General features: G+C 43.8%; 1 protein-coding gene across 1 annotated transcript; it reads right to left on the bottom strand.

Annotated features, from left to right (window-relative positions):
• Positions 1-1,115: 1,115 nt before the first annotated feature.
• Positions 1,116-13,389, bottom strand: TM4SF19 (transmembrane 4 L six family member 19). Its single transcript, XM_025913859.2, has 5 exons — positions 13,175-13,389; positions 5,633-5,834; positions 5,018-5,095; positions 2,510-2,679; positions 1,116-2,254 (listed from the first exon to the last, which is right to left on the bottom strand). Exons 2-5 carry the CDS (start codon positions 5,831-5,833, stop codon positions 2,074-2,076), a joined length of 630 nt encoding a protein of 209 aa, XP_025769644.2. The 5' UTR covers position 5,834; positions 13,175-13,389; the 3' UTR covers positions 1,116-2,073.
• Positions 13,390-16,111: the final 2,722 nt, after the last annotated feature.

Genomic DNA, 16,111 nt, shown 5'->3' with positions numbered 1-16,111 from the left:
ATGTAGCTTTCATTTGAGGAGAAAAACCCAGGGTGAAAGCCCATTCTGAGGGTGAGGTAGTCCTGGGATGGAGGGAGAAGGAAGGGAATGCAGGTGTCCTGTGGAATCCCACAGAGGGCAGCCAACAACCAGGTGTGGAGGGCTATGGAGCCCATGGTAGAATGAATGCAGAACTCCCTCTTCTCCCTTTCCCCTCCCCTCCCCTGTTTTCCTCTCCTTTCCCCTTCCCTCTCCTCCCTGGTGACAGAAGAATTCCTGTATCCTGGAGGCATCTGGTGCTTCAGTGGCTCCTCCCTGACGGGACAGAGCTGGGGCCCAGGGGGCTGTGGAGGGGATACAGCAGCCCCTGGACCCACATACTCCCTTCCTGGCTTTGTCCACTCTGTGGCTCCAGAGCCTGGGGTTCTCAAACTCATTCCCTGGACCTGTCCACTTACCTCTTCTCTTGCCAGTACCCATCTTCTTCCCAGAATGCTTCTGCCCGCTTCATCTTGTTCCCTGCCCATCAGGCTTTCCCATCCAGATCTCCTTTATCCCACTCCTGACTCTGCTCACCATCTGACACCACCTCCTGACCAAGATCCTGAGGCGGGAGGGAGGGGAGTCCTCTGCTTTCCTCGTTCCGCGTGAGAAACAGCCATGGCTCCGCAGTTCTCCACACGCTCTATCCTGTGTCTCCCCCCCCATGCCTTGGCGTGTGCTGTTTCCTCTGCTAGGGAATCCCTTTCTCCTCTCTTTGCCGGGCTATTTCAAGAATCAGCTCAGACACAATGGAAGCCTTCCTTGATCTCTCACAGACCCTCTCCTTGGCGGTTTGCTGTTCCTCTGAGCTCTTTTCGTGTCCTGTTGACCTCTAACATGGCCCTTACCATATGACATTTAAATTGCTGGGAGATGTGTTTGTTCCCTTAACTTGACCATGAGCTCTTCAAGGACAAGGCAGGGTCCAAGGTCAAGGGCCGTGTCTCGGTCATCTTTGGATCCACTGCGTGCACAGCAGAGCCAGCCACACAGTGGACACTCAGTGTATACCACTTATTGAACTGCACTGAACACGAACGAAAAGAACACTGGTGGATTAATCAGCTCAGGCTGCCATAAGAAAACACTACAGATTGAGTGGCTCAAACAACAGACATTTATTTTCTGGAGGCTGGAAGTCCAATATTAAGGTACCAACAAGGTTGGTTTCTATTGAGGCCTCTCTCGTTGGCTTGCAGATGGCCACCTTCTGGCTGTGTCCTCACATGGCCTTTTCTTCTGTGCTTGTGTGGAGAGAGAGATTTGGAATCTCATCCTCCTCTTATAAAAAGATGCCAGTCCTGGGCACCTCGGTGGCTCAGTCGGTTGAGCATATGACTTCGACTCAGGTCACGATCTCACGGTTCGTCGGTTTGAGCCCCACATCAGGCTCTGTGCTGACCGCTCAGAGCCTGGACCCTGTTTCGGATTCTGTGTCTTCCTCTCTCTGTCCCTCCCCTGCTTGCACTCTGTCTCTCTCCCTCTTTCAAAAATAAATAAGCATTTAGAAAAAAAGATGCTAGTCCTACTGGATTAGGGTCCTACCTTTATGGCCTCATTTAACCTTAATTAGCTTCTTAAAGGTTCTATCTACAAATATTGCCACATGGGGGGGTGAGGGCTTCAACCTATGAATTTTGGGGACACACAGTTCAGTGCATAACAACTGGTGAACTTGAATTTAGAAGATAAGAGCTTAAGTACTAACTTTACCTGAACCCAGGTGAGAGCTTTTAGGCATCAAGTCCGTTATGTTCTAGGAACTTCAACTGCTATCTGTACTGTGACCAATTTTACAGGGTTGTTGAGAGGCTGAAATGAGGCCATGGCTGGAAGACATTTTATGAACCATAAGTTCCTCACAATAATAAATGACTTGCAGTTTACAATGTGATTCAAAATTCACCAATATCATTCAGCCTATGCTCAAGGAATCATGGTTACAGGCACACCTAAAAAGGAAGTTTGTTTACAATCCATACCCACTTCTTACAGAAGGAATTCAAGACAGTTTCTGAGGAAAACTCTCTCGCATGAAAGGGCATTTACCTATCACTTCTCACAGAGGCTGCAGAAAAGTCCCAAGAAGCTGTTGATGAAATGAATGACCACCAAGAGAATCTGGAGGAAGCTGACGCACAGAAGGATGGAGAAGAAGGACACGTGCCAGATGACGGCTTTAGAAGGCTCCAGGCAGACAGAGTTCCAGAGTGAATGGTCATACAAATAATTCCTATCCCCAAAAATAAGGAGACCAGGGTTTGAGGAAAAAGAAATAAAAGCCAAATAAGCAACCTCGATAGAAACCTGGTGCCTCCCCCAGCCAAGGTCAAAGGACTAGACTTTTGAGGGTAACTATTGTTGCTGCATCTGCAAAATTCTGAGCATCTTCCCAGAGAAAGGAGATGCTAGAATGTGTGACCAAAAGGAGTTTGTGTGTCTTTCTGTCATCTTTCTCTGCCTCTGTGAAAAGACTCCATCCATTTACCTGTTATGCAAGTCTTTGAATGGGTAACCATATTTCCAAGCTTGCATCTGATTGAAGGATGAGGCATCGAACATGCATAAAGGGCCATCTTTCAGGGCTACACCAGAAGTGATAAAGCAAATCAAGGCTCCTAGAAAAGCCAGACTACTGGACAGCAGAGCAGTGAGCATCTGTAGAGGGAGAGAAGAAGCCATAAGGTGAGATGGGGTCGTGACCAAGTGGTGGGGTGATGGGGACAAGTCTAACTTCTCTGGTGCTCAAGCTTCCCCCCATCATATCACATGGGGATAATTCTGCCCCTGGCACCTCCTTTAAAGGATACCCAAGGCAAAGGTGACTGATGTGGGGTCAGTGGTAGAGCCAGGAAGTGTGGGGGGTAGGGAGGGAGAGAAAGCACTGAGAAGGGGGAAGCAGTAGCACATGGACCTGGGTCTCCCTGACCCAGCAGGCTCTGCAGAGCTTCTCAGCAGGTTGGCATTAAAAGCTTTTATACTCAGACTGCAGCCATTCAGCCTCTGGGTTGAAGGGTTTGATTGTCATTTTGCATATGCCCACTTCTGACTCTTCTAAGGGAAAGCTGTGTTCTCAAAGGTTCCATACTCCCATCCCTGATTCCTCACTTTCTCAAATCAAGCAAGAAAGGAAGCAGGGGAGGAAAGAGGGAAGGAGGGGAGGAAAGAAAGGAGGGAGGGAGACAGAGAGAAATGACAGTCAACTCTGAAGTGACTCCAGTGCTGTCACTGCACTTTTCTAGTCTTTGTACCACTCACTTCCCTCCTAAAAGATAACAATGAGTTGGCAGGATTCTAGCTTGCTTTTTTTTTTTTTCCAACTTTTTTTTTTTTATTTTTGGGACAGAGAGAGACAGAGCATGAACGGGGGAGGGGCAGAGAGAGAGGGAGACACAGAATCGGAAACAGGCTCCAGGCTCCGAACCATCAGCCCAGAGCCTGACGCGGGGCTCGAACTCACGGACCGCGAACAGACCGCGAGATCGTGACCCGGCTGAAGTCGGACGCTTAACCGACTGCGCCACCCAGGCGCCCCTCTAGCTTGCTTTTAAATTGGCTTCTTTCTCAGGATACTAGGTCATTTTCTCCCTTGCAAAGAGTACATATTTTAAATTTTTAAATAAAAAAATATATATGTATGTATATATATATGTATATACATACATACATGTATATATAAACATATATACATACATATGTATATACATATATGTACATACATATATACATATATATATAGCTTTTATACAGAATCACAGAGTCATTTTATGTCAAGCCAGTTTGGAGCTTGGGAGGGGCCAGGGAAAGGCGCACGGTCAGTTTTGACTCTAAGTTAAAGATTCGAGGTGAACTAGTCTGATGGAAGCCTAGGACAGTGGTTCTCAAAATGTGATCCCTGTCCTGGCAGCATCACATCACCTGAAAACTTGTTAGAAATGCACAATTTCCCGCTTCACCCCACTCTGAATCAGAAAATCTGGGGGTGAGGCCCAACAATCTTTTTTTTTTTAATTTTTTTAATGTTTATTTATTTTTGAGACAGAGAGAGATAGAGCATGAATGGGGGAGAGTAAGAGAGAAGGAGACACAGAATCTGAAACAGGCTCCGGGCTCTGAGCTATGAGCACGGAGCCCGACATGGGGCTTGAACTCACAAACCGTGAGATCATGACCTGAGCTGAAGTCGGACGCTTAACCAACTGAGGCACCCAGGTGCCCCCCTGGTTTTGGTTTTAACAAACCCTTGAGGGATTCTGATGCAGGCTTAAGTCTGAGAACTACCCACTCGCCTAGGGGAAAACCAGGAGAGACTGAGAACAGATTGTGAATGAAATGCGTGGGTGTTGATATTTAATTCTTCAGCATATAATTCTGAATCAGAGGCATTCCCAGTACATGGGCCGCAGATAGCAAAGCAGGCTGTAGAGTTACTGCAAGGAGGCCACAAGTTCATGTGTCTGAGACTGAATTAGCAATATATCTTATACTATGTATGTACTGAGATTTTTCCGAAATGCCACTGTAATTAATAAGTGCAGATTTATTCTGGGCCTCAGTTTCATTATCTGTAAAATGGAGGGGTTAGACTAGAATCTAGTCATTAGATGATTTCTGGAAATGTTTCCAACTCTAAGAAAAGTTACACAAAATAGCCAGGAAATTTTCTATCAGACACATGATTGCAGTGCACTTAAATCGTGTCCATATCGTTCAATAGGCTAAAAATAATAGTAACAGTTCCTACATGTTTATAGACATTTCTGGCTCATTAAACACCTACTCTGTTGACTTGATCCTGTTCACCCCCATTTTACAGAGGAGCACCTGAGTCTCAGAAAGGTTAAGGAAGTTGCCCGATAGCTTAGGATTATTAAGGGGTACAGTAAGCACCTGACTTCAAGCCCCAAGACTGACATTGCCTCTTTACCACTCTGCCTGTAGAGTGACAGAATGTAGGGATATTCTAGGTGTTAGAAGAGTAGAATCTGGTGCTTACACTTTGACAGGGCCCACTTTCACTGAAGCAGCCATATCTCCAGCCCGTCAAGGAGATGAGGGTAGCTGCAATGAGGACCTGGGAGAGGAGAGAAGAAAGGTAAAAAGAGATTGGGTAATTGACATTTCCAGCTGCCACCTGTGGCTGTTGAAATAGATTGGCTGGGCACCTCACATGGACTTGATTATCCCATCTTTCCCAGAGGGTTTGGCTTTGACTATCAGGACCCAGTTGGGTGACTAGCCTGACCTGCCTCTCTGGCCGGCAACGTTTACCCCTGGCCTGCTAGTCCTGAGCCAAAGTTCAGCCACAAGACTTGACAAGTCTTCCTAGAGTCTCCTATTCCTCGGAACTGATATACAACTGAGACCAGCTTGCTAGGTCAAGCATTCTTTTTTTTTTTCTTTAAGATTTTATTTTTGAGTAAATCACCCCACATGGGTCTCGAACTCACCCTGAGATCAAGATGGCACATGCTCTACCCGTTGAGACAGCCAGGCGCCCCCAAGATCAAGCATTCTTGCAAGGAACCAAAACATGACTCCCCTACCACCTCCCTGTTCCACCCCGAGGAGTGTCTGGCAAAGTCACACCTGGGGAACTCAGAACACTTACCATGAGGCCTCCTCCCCAGAGCCCAGAGCCCAGCATGGCTTGCTTGCCAATGAGGCCTCTCAACAGGTAGCTCACATCCCAGTTAGGAAAGAGGAGCACTGTGTTGGCTCCAGCAGCAAACAGGGCAGTGGTCCCGAGGCTCAGCCCCAGGATGCGGGAGCAGGTCCGTGAGCATGCCATCACACCAGGAGAGGACAGCATCCTGGAACCAATGGACGGAGGGTCATGGTGGCTCTGCTGCTGGGAGCATCAGGAAGGAGAACACTCATAGCAAGGGTGGGGTGGGGGAGACAGACTACAGATACTATGACCTCCCGGGGTACAGATCAAGAAGAGCCAAGGAACCTGCTTTGAAACGCTGCCTTTTATAAATATGCCCCAATGGGTAGGATTTAATTGCTCCATTTTCTGCCAACCCCCACTCACATGCACACACTCCTCATCCCCTCATGTTTTGCTGTACCTCTGTTACAGCTAGTGATTATTTCTATTTGATACAGAAAAAAATGTTTAAAGGTGTCACCCTCTCTCTTTAAAAAATGCCATTTTAGGGGCGCCTGGGTGGCGCAGTCGGTTAAGCGTCCGACTTCAGCCAGGTCACGATCTCGCGGTCCGGGAGTTCGAGCCCCGCGTCAGGCTCTGGGCTGATGGCTCAGAGCCTGGAGCCTGTTTCTGGGCTGATGGCTCAGAGCCTGGAGCCTGTTTCCGATTCTGTGTCTCCCTCTCTCTCTGCCCCTCCCCCGTTCATGCTCTGTCTCTCTCTGTCACAAAAATAAATAAACGTTGAAAAAAAAAAATTAAAAAAAAAATGCCATTTTAAAGATGTCTACTCTTACCACTTCCATTCATTATTGTGCAGGAAGTGCTATCCAGTGCAATAAGAAAATAAAAAGCAAAAGCCATACGGATAGGAAAGAAAGAAGTAAGGTAACATGATTATCTATATAGAAAATCCAAAAATATCGGGGAGCCTGGGTGGCTCAGTCAGTTGGGTGCCCCACTTCGGCTCGGGTCATGATCTCATCGTCTGTGGGTTTGAGCCCTGCATCTCCACATCAGGCTCTGTGCTGACAGCTCGGAGCCTGGAGTCTGCTTCGGATTCTGTGTCTCCTCTCTCTCTCTCTCTGCCCCTCCCCCGTTCAAGCTCTGTCTCTGTCTCTCTCAAAAATAAATAAATATTTTAAAAAATTAAAAAAAAAAAAAAGAAAATCCAAAAGAATCTATCAAAAAGTTACTAGAACTAGTAAGTGAGTTTAGCAAGTCACAGGATAAGAACTTAATACACAGGGGTGCCTGGGTGGCTCAGTCTGTTAAGCATCTGACTTTGGCTCAGGTCATGATCTCATGGTTTGTGAGTTCAAGCCCCCATCAGGCTCTCTGCTATCAGCAAAGAGCCTGCTATGGAACCTCTGTCCCACTCTCTTCTGCCCCTCTCCCACTTGCACGGGCTGTCTCAAAAATAAACATTAAAAAATTTTTTTTAACTGAAAAAATTAATATACAAAGATTTTGTTGTATTTCTATACACAAGCAATGACAAATTGAAAAAATTAAACAATATCATTTAAATAGCATAAAATAGGGGCACCTGGGGGCTCAGTCAGTTAAGCATCCAACCCGTGATTTTGGCTCAAGTCATGATCTCACGGTTTGTGAGTTCAAGCTCCACATCAGGCTCCATGCTGATAGTGCAGAGCCTGCTTGGGATTCTCTCTCTCCCTCTCTCTCTCTGCCCTTCCCTCCCTCACTCTCTCTGTCTCCTGTCTCTCTCTCAAAAATAAATAAATAACTTTAAAAGATTAAAAATAAATAATGGCATAAAATAGAAAATACTTATGGATAAATTCAACAAAATATGTGGAAGACCTGTGCACTAAAAAGAACAAAAGATTCCTGAGAAAAATTAAAGACCTAAATAAATGGAGAGATATACAACATCCATGGGTCAAAAGACTTACTCTCATTAACTGTCAATTATCTCTAAATTGATGTTTAGTAGAGGCATTTGGGTGGCTCAATCTGTTAAGCATTCGACTTCAGCTCATAATCTCGCAGTTCTTGGGGCTCTGTGCTGACAGCTCAGAGCCCGGAGCCTGCCTTGGATTCTGTGTCTCCCTCTCTCTCTGCTCCTCCCCTGCTCTCTCTCTTTCTCTCTCTCTCTGTCTTTCAAAAATAATGGATTTTTTAAATAAACATTAAAAAATTAAAAAAAAATTGATGTGTAGATTCAATGCAATCTCAGCCAAAATTCTAGCAACATTTTGTTGCAGAAATTAACGCACTGAATCTCAATTTAGATGGAAATGCCAAGGTCCTAGATTAGCCAAAATAATTTTGAAAAAGAACAAAGTTGGAGGACTTACACCATGTGATTTCAAGACATTATAAAGTTACAGTAAAGGTACAGAAAGTAAAGTGCTGGTGCATAAAGACATACAGACCACTAGAACAGACTAGAGAATTCAGAAATAGACATACACAGATATGAGCAAATGATTTTTGAAAAAGATATTATTTCAGTGGGAAAACGATAGTCTCGAACAGTGCCGTGACAATCTATGTGCAAACAATATATATATTATATTATATCATATATATATATATATATATATATATATATATATACCATGACTATTACTGTAAACCATATTTAATAGTTAGAAATGAACCATAGGCTTAAACTTACTAAAATTTTAGAAGAAAACAAAGGAGAAAACATTGGGACTTGAGTTAGAAAAAGACTTATTAGATAAAACACAAAAAGTACAACCCATAAAAATGAGAAGTTAAACTACTTCAAAATTAATTTGTTCTACAAAAGACACCACGAAGAAAATAAAGAAGCAAACCACGGACTGGCAGAAAATATTCACAACATAAATTTTGTAAGTGTGTATGTGAATACGAGTGCATACACATCTGATAACACACTGTAACTAGATTATATGAAGAACTCTTACATCTCTATAATAACGAGACAGGTTGATTTAGAAAATGGCAAAAGGATTTAAACAGATATTTCATTCCATCTCACAGAAGATGTATGGATGACAGCTAAGAACAAGAAAAGATGCTGAACATCATTAACGTAAGGAAACACAAATTAAAACTAAAATAAGATCCTACTGCAGACCCAGCAGAATTGTTTCCGTTAAAAGGTTGGACTACACCAAGTATTGGGGGGGATGTGGAGCAACCAGAACATTCATATGTAGCTGGTGAGAATGCAAATGGTACAAACCACTTTGTATTTTATTTTGTTTGTTTTTAAGCCTACTTATTTATATGAGAGAGAGAGACAGAAAGAGAGAGAGAGAAAACACACAAGTGGGGGAGGGGCAGAGATAGAGGGAGACAGAATACCAAACAGGTTCCGCACTGTCAGCATAGAGCCCGATGCAGGGCTCAAACTCAGAACCAAGAGATCATGACCTGAGCCAAAATCAAGAGTCAGTCACTTAACTGACTCAGCCACCCAGTGCCTCCCCCCCCAACCCCCCCACCCCACCAGACCACTTTGTAAATTAGCTTGGCAGTTTCTTATAAAGTTAAACATTTAACTTACCAAATGATCAAGTAATTCCACTTCTACATGTTTATCCAAGAGAAATGAAAGTACACGTCCACACAAAGATTAGGATTTGAATGTCCATAGCAGCTTTATTCATAACAACGACAAGTTAGAAAAATGGGAACAACTTAAGTGTCCACCAACAGATGAATGGATAAACAAAATGTGGCATGTGCATATAATGGAATATTATACAGCCATGAAAAGGAAAGAAGTTCTGAAGCATGCTACAACATGGATGAAACTTGAAAACATTATGCTAAATGAAATAAGCCAGACACTGAAGGATAAATATTGTATTATTTCACTTACATGAAATATCCAGAATAGGCAAATTCAGAGAGACAGAAGTAGATTAGCGGCTACCAGAAACTGAGGGTGGAGGAATGCGGAGTTATTGTTTAATTGTTACAGAGTTTCTGTTTGGGGTGATGAAAGAATTCTTGAAATAGATAGAGGTAATGGTTACCCAATATTTTGAATGCAATAGATGCCACTGCATTGTGCACTTTAAAGTGTTTAAAGTAATAAATGTTATGATATATACATGTTACCATAATAAAAAAAATTAACTGAAAATGAGAAATAACTCAAATGTTCATCAATAGGTGAATAAATAAATTGTGGTATATCCATTCAACTGAGTACCTCTACCAGGCAATAAAATACGAGGTTATTGTTTTTTTAATTATGTAACAATGAACTTGAAAAATTACATGTCTCAACTAGATAAGGTGAAAAATGCCACCTAGGCACCTTTACTTATAGCTGTTTCTCCTTTTTACATTTTCACTGATACATGCGCTTCTTGTTGTTTTTCTAAATGTGAATTAGAATAAGGCTAGTGAGATTTGGTAGACTCCTGTCAATGCGGATCTGAAAAATATCAGTGCTTTGACATTCCGAAGAAGTTGCCTGTGCTGCTTTGCAATTTAGCTGAGTCCATGTCACCGTGAGGCTCTTGACACTCCCCTCCTAACACATTACTTTGCACATAATCAGAAAATATGTGTGAATCAGGGACCCGCTTCTCTCTTTTACACACATACATACATATACATACGCAATAAAATATCTCAGAGTTTAAAACATTAAACACAATGTATATACTTATAAGTTCTATGGAAAAGCTAAGCAACATCCGTATAAATACAACCAGCTTACAAAACAGGTCGCTACCACTAATATTATTGAAGCCCTATGTGTGCCTATCGATCCTACCCTTTTTCTAGATTCCTTCCTAGGAAAGACTGTCCTACATTTTTTGTCATACCTTTTTAAAAAAAAATTTTTTTTTTAAGTTTATTTTGAAAGAGAGAGAGCACGCACGCAGCGTAGGGGCAGAGAGAGAGGGGAGAGAGAATCCCAAGCAGGCTCTGCACTGTCAGCACAGAGCCCAGTGTAGGGCTTGAATTCACAAACCATGGGATCGTGACCTGAGCCAAAACCAAGAGTCAGGCACTTAACCAACTGAGCAACCCAGGCACCCCTATCATACCTTTTCAAAAACAGCTTTGTGAAGTGCCTGGGTCACTCAGTCGGTTAAGCATTTGGACTTTGGCTCAGGTCATGATCTCACGGTTCGTGGGTTCAAGCCCGGCTCTGCACTGACAGCCTGGAGTCTGCCTTGGATTCTGTGTCTCCCTCTCTCCGCCCCTCTCCCACTTGTACTCTGTCTCTCTCTCAAAAATAAACATTAAAAGAAAAAAACAGTTTTACAACTTATAAAGTCAGTTCTTAAAAACAAAAACTTGATTGGCCCAGCATTTTGTATTTGTCCGGCTGCAGCTCATGGTAAAGAGTTTGGTGCCAGACACAGCGCTGAGCAGGCCTTTGCATTGGGGGTTATGTTCCTGTGCCCTTCCCATCATTCCCCAACCCCTGCAACCCCTAGGGACCTTTGCTTCCCCTAATCTCAGAGCCCAAGCTTGCCTCTTGCAACTCTTCCCAAGGGAGAACTTCCAGCTGCAGGGGCTAGTGTTTAGGGTGGAGAGTTGTCTCATTGTGTGCCCTTGCCCCAGGGTATTTGCTCCTTAAGCCATTTTTCTCACAGTGAATAAAAGAACTTGCCCCTGGATGAAAGTAAGTTCAGGCCTCCAGGAAGAGGGAGTTGGAGGTAGGGTATGGGGGAACAGTGACCCTTAACCCAGGGATGGGAGGAAGCTGGAGGGAAGTGGGGACCAGGGATCAGGAGGGATGCTGTGGTTTCTTCCCCCTGCCCTCTCCCAGCGGGCCCACTGCAGGAGGCCGCTTTTCCTGAAGTACTTGCTGCTGCAGCCTCGGGCCTTTAGGGTGATGAGCTGGCCCTGCTGTCGGGAGACAGGGCACCTGTAGGAAAACAGTTCTCCCCACAGTCTGCCCACCAACCTTCAGGATGTAAGTGCGTGTCTGCGCAGCCTCCCTCCCAGACTGTTCGGTCATTGAGTGCAGGGCTCTCAGTGTGTCTGTGTTGGCTCGAATCAACCCCTCAGGGGCGTTAGCAAGTAACTTTAACCCGCACCCCCTCCCAGAGAACTGACATCTTGTCAAGGGCCCAAGTAAGGACCAGTGTGTGGTTGGACTCTCAAGCATGCGCTGTAGACCACGGGCTGGGAGGAGCTTTTGTTCAGGAATTGGTTGGGCCACCTTTGAATCCACCTGTGACTAAGGCCTGTCTAGACTTAGATAACCACCCCCCTCCCGCCCGGACGATCCCTTCTGTGGAAATATTTCTATCAGGAAAGAGGTTTATAAAGGAAACTAAAATAATATAAACACGCAGAGGGAAAAATAAGAAGTTGAGCACGGCCTTTGGGATGAGTGGAATTCAGAGAATCCTGGCCGTCCACTAATCTTCTAAAAAAGCATTTGCTGGGCTGCCTCAACTAATTCAGATTAGTTTCAATTTCACTCCTTCTCCCTGACTCTGTTCCCCAAGAAATTACAACATTCTGAGAAACATTTCCACAACTCTGAGCCAGAAATTAGCAAAGAGTTTGGCCAATTTGATCTCTGAAGAGAGAAGCAGGTTCATAAGGTGAAACCTTAAAACCAGGCTTTCGGGCAGGCCCTGTTTTATTTTTATTTATTTATTTATTTATTTATTTATTTATTTATTTATTTTTTAACGTTTATTTATTTTTGAGACAGAGAGAGACAGAGCATGAATGGGGGAGGGTCAGAGAGAGGGAGACACAGAATCCGAAACAGGCTCCAGGCTCTGAGCTGTCAGCACAGAGCCCGACGCGGGGCTACGAACTCATGCCCCGAGATCATGACCTGAGCCGGAGTCGGCCGCTTAACCGACTGAGCCACCCGGGCGCCCCAGGCAGGCCCTGTTTTAACCTGTGATCCTGGCCGGGTAAACAAATCACTGGCCAGATGTCTAGGCAACAATAGAAGTGATCCGCTAAGTCATATGAAGGAAAAGACTGCATATTCTCTGTGTGTCTATCTACCTCACTCATCACCCCGACAGCCTTTTCTTTCATTCCTTCAGCAGTCAATATTTATTAAGTGTAAGTGACTGCTTTCTGGCAGTCACGATGCTAGGAGCTGGAGATACCACGGCGAATCAGAGACGGTCTCTTCTCTTGAGGAGCTTAAAGCCGAATGGGAACAATGACAGGGCAATAAACAGGTGCTGAGCAGAGGCGTCCAACCAAAGGTGTAATGGAAGCACACCAGGGACCGCCTAATCTTGTCCTGCAGAAGTGAGGTAACACCTTCTGGAGGAAGTGCTGACCAAGCTAAGACTTCACAGACAACGAGGCATTAGGCAGGCAAAGTTGGCGAGGAAAAGTATTCTAAGCATGTGGAGAAGCCCAAAGTTGACAAACCGAGGCAAAGAGAAGTGACGTGAATTGCCTGAAGCCACACAGCTGCTCTGTGGCACAGCCAGGTCTCATTCGAGTTGGAAGTTTGTGCCCTTAACTGTTAGGCCATACTGTTCCCTGGCTATCTCCTCACTGAGCCCTTTCATCTGTGCTTACCTGCATCCAGTGGCAAGAATCAGGATGGGAGACAAAGAAGCTGGAGAAGGGCTCTGTCTTCAACGTAGGCCTGTGCTCCCACAGCCCCGGCTGGGACTGTGACTCCTGCAGGGCAGGCCAGAGGCTCCCGTTTCAGGACCCTCCCAGAGGGCAGGGTGGCTCTGTATATATGGAGAGGTCACCCAGGCAAGCGAGCCTGTGAGTGTGCATGCGCCCCCACACCACTGCCCACAGGCCTCCATTGAAGGAGTTTTCTCTTCTTGGTCAGCCCTCTCCTGATGACCCACCCTCTGCTCATTCTCATGTGACCTTAAGGAAGGAACCAGGAGCCATGGCCTCGTGAGCTAAAGTGTCTCAATGAGTCAGACAAGAACCCGTGAGAAATACCTTATCCTCCCGTCTTGCTCAAGCAGCAATACTTTTTCACATACTAGCAGCCCGTATCTTTCACTCATTGCAGAATTGGGGCTCTTTGGAAAACCAGCACTGGACAGAGCAGCCACCATGTTTTCCTTATCACCCTCCTTACTTTGCTGACTGGATATGTTGCATGGTTCCTTTACTAGCCTCCTAACTTTCTTGTTCAAGCCCCAGGCCACCATCATCTTGTAGCAGTCACACGAGAGTGCTGAGCATTTTGTGGTGCTCTCTGCATGGGAGATCTCTCACCCCCTTCTGACACTCTCCTATTCAAGATTCAGTTCAATCATCCCCAGGGAAGTCTTCCCCGATTTCTTCACTCAGAGATAGGCACTTCTTTCTCTATGTTCTCACTGTACTTTATTATTTTTTAAACTGAGGTGTTCTATACACACAATAAAATATGCCACACTTTTATTTTTTAAAAGATCTTTTTAAAATAATCTCTACACCCAATCTGGGGGCTCAGACTTACACCCCCAAGATCAAGAGTCACATGTTCCACCAACTGAGCCGGCCAGGCACTCCCACAAATCTTAATTATAAAACTTAATGAATTTGTATATGTGTACCCAGGGTAACTGGGTCATTACAAATCAAGATACGGGACATCACCAAAATCTCCAGAAGATTCTAGTATGTCCCCTCTCATCATTATCCCTATCCCCAGTGTATTTATTTTGGCTTTTATCACCAATTAGCTTTTGGCTATCTTTGAATTTCATATAAACGGAATCATATAGTGTGCACTTTTTTGTGTCTGGTTTTCTTCACACAATATTGTATATGTAAGATTCATCTTTCATATAATTCACTTTTTTATTATTCCATTATATGGAATTATATTACAATTTATTCTGCTTGTTGATGGACATTTAAATTATTTCCAATTTTTACCTATTATAGATAATGCCACTATAAATATTCTTATACATGTCTTTTGGAAAACCTATGCACTAATTTTTCTAGGGAATATACCTAGGAGGGGGATTGCTGGGTCATAAGGTAGGTGGATATTTAATTCTAGTAAATGATATTGTTAGTAGCCCAAAGTGGTCCTTTCCTGCCAGTTTGCACCTCCCAGCAACAGTGTGTGAGTTCCAGTTACTTCCAACATTTTTAATTTTAGGCATTCCAGTGGTTTAGTAGTTTCTCATTGTGGTTTTAATTTGAATTTTCTTGATGAGTAAGCACTTTTTGTACTTACCCGGCCATTTGGAATTCCTTTTTTGAGAAGTGGCTGCTCAAGTCATTTGCTCAGTTTTTATCGGTTCCTTCTTACTGATTTGTGGGAGTTCTTTATAACTCCAGACATGACACCTTTGTCAGATGTATGCATTATGAATGTTTCCTCTCGTCTGTGGTTTGCTTTTCTGCTAATGATGACACCTTTTGATGAAGAGAAGTTCTTGATTTTAATTAAGTCCCATTTATCAATCTTTTCCTTTACGGTCACTGCTTTTTGTTGCCCACTTCCAACGGCATTTGATTTACCTGTGCTGTTTTTATGCCTCTTCTCCCACAACTGTGAGATCCCTGAGGGCAGAGGCTGTATCTTACTCTGTTCTGTATACCCAGAACCTACCATAGAGCCTAGAACTTGGTAGGAGTTCAGGAATCACTTGGTTAATGAATTAATTCATCCACCAGACCAAGTAACACACATAGTCTCTGTGCACAGATTTTACTTCTAATGATGAAAACAAATAATCCTGAGAAAACCGTTGATGCATGTATATGAGAAGGGATAATTATAACAGACTATTACATTTTTTTAAAACTACATACGAGCTGCTTTCTATGTATGCAGATGTACATGTGCCTGAAGACAAGCTGGTAAATAACTATTGGAAAGTTCATTAAATAGAACCAGTTTTCATTTTCACTGCAAAAGGGAACCATTTAGAACCTAAATGAATTCTTGTGTCTTTCCAGAGAACTGAATTTTGATAAAAGATACTAGGCTGAGTATTCACAAAGCTTTATAGTAAGAAGAAACATTTATTCACCTTATACAACACATGTACAAACTATCTCATTAGATCTTTACAACAGACTTACAGCAAATAAAATACATGTTAGGTTAGCTTTATTATGCAGATGAAGAGATTCTAGAGCAGAGGAATTTGACCTGCTCAGAGTTAACAGTGAATGAGATTGGGGAAATGATCCTGTTATCTGACTGTACGCTCTACACAATTCCACACACTTCATGCTTGAGGTTTTTTTTTTTTTTTTTTTTTTGCCCCCAACCCAGATTCCGACCATCTTAAAGTATTTCTTCTTAGAGGCGGTACTGTGGTGCTTTGGCACCTAAGGGACCTGGGTCTCAGTTCCTGTCACAAATACCTATTAGCTATGTGAACTTGAGTGGTTTACAGAGCCCCAGTAATAATCTGGGCCTCAGTTTTTCATTTATGAAACGATGCCTACCTTGTAAGTTTATTTTGAACATTAAATAAAATGTGAGATGCCTAGAATGAGTTAGTCCCCTCCCGCTGTTCTTGGATCTCAGCT

Source organism: Puma concolor, chromosome C2 (assembly GCF_028749965.1).
Source record: "Puma concolor isolate L17-30 chromosome C2, mPumCon1.1.hap2, whole genome shotgun sequence".
Classification (NCBI taxonomy): Eukaryota; Metazoa; Chordata; class Mammalia; order Carnivora; family Felidae; genus Puma; species Puma concolor.
This window is presented reverse-complemented; position numbering and strand designations above follow the sequence as displayed.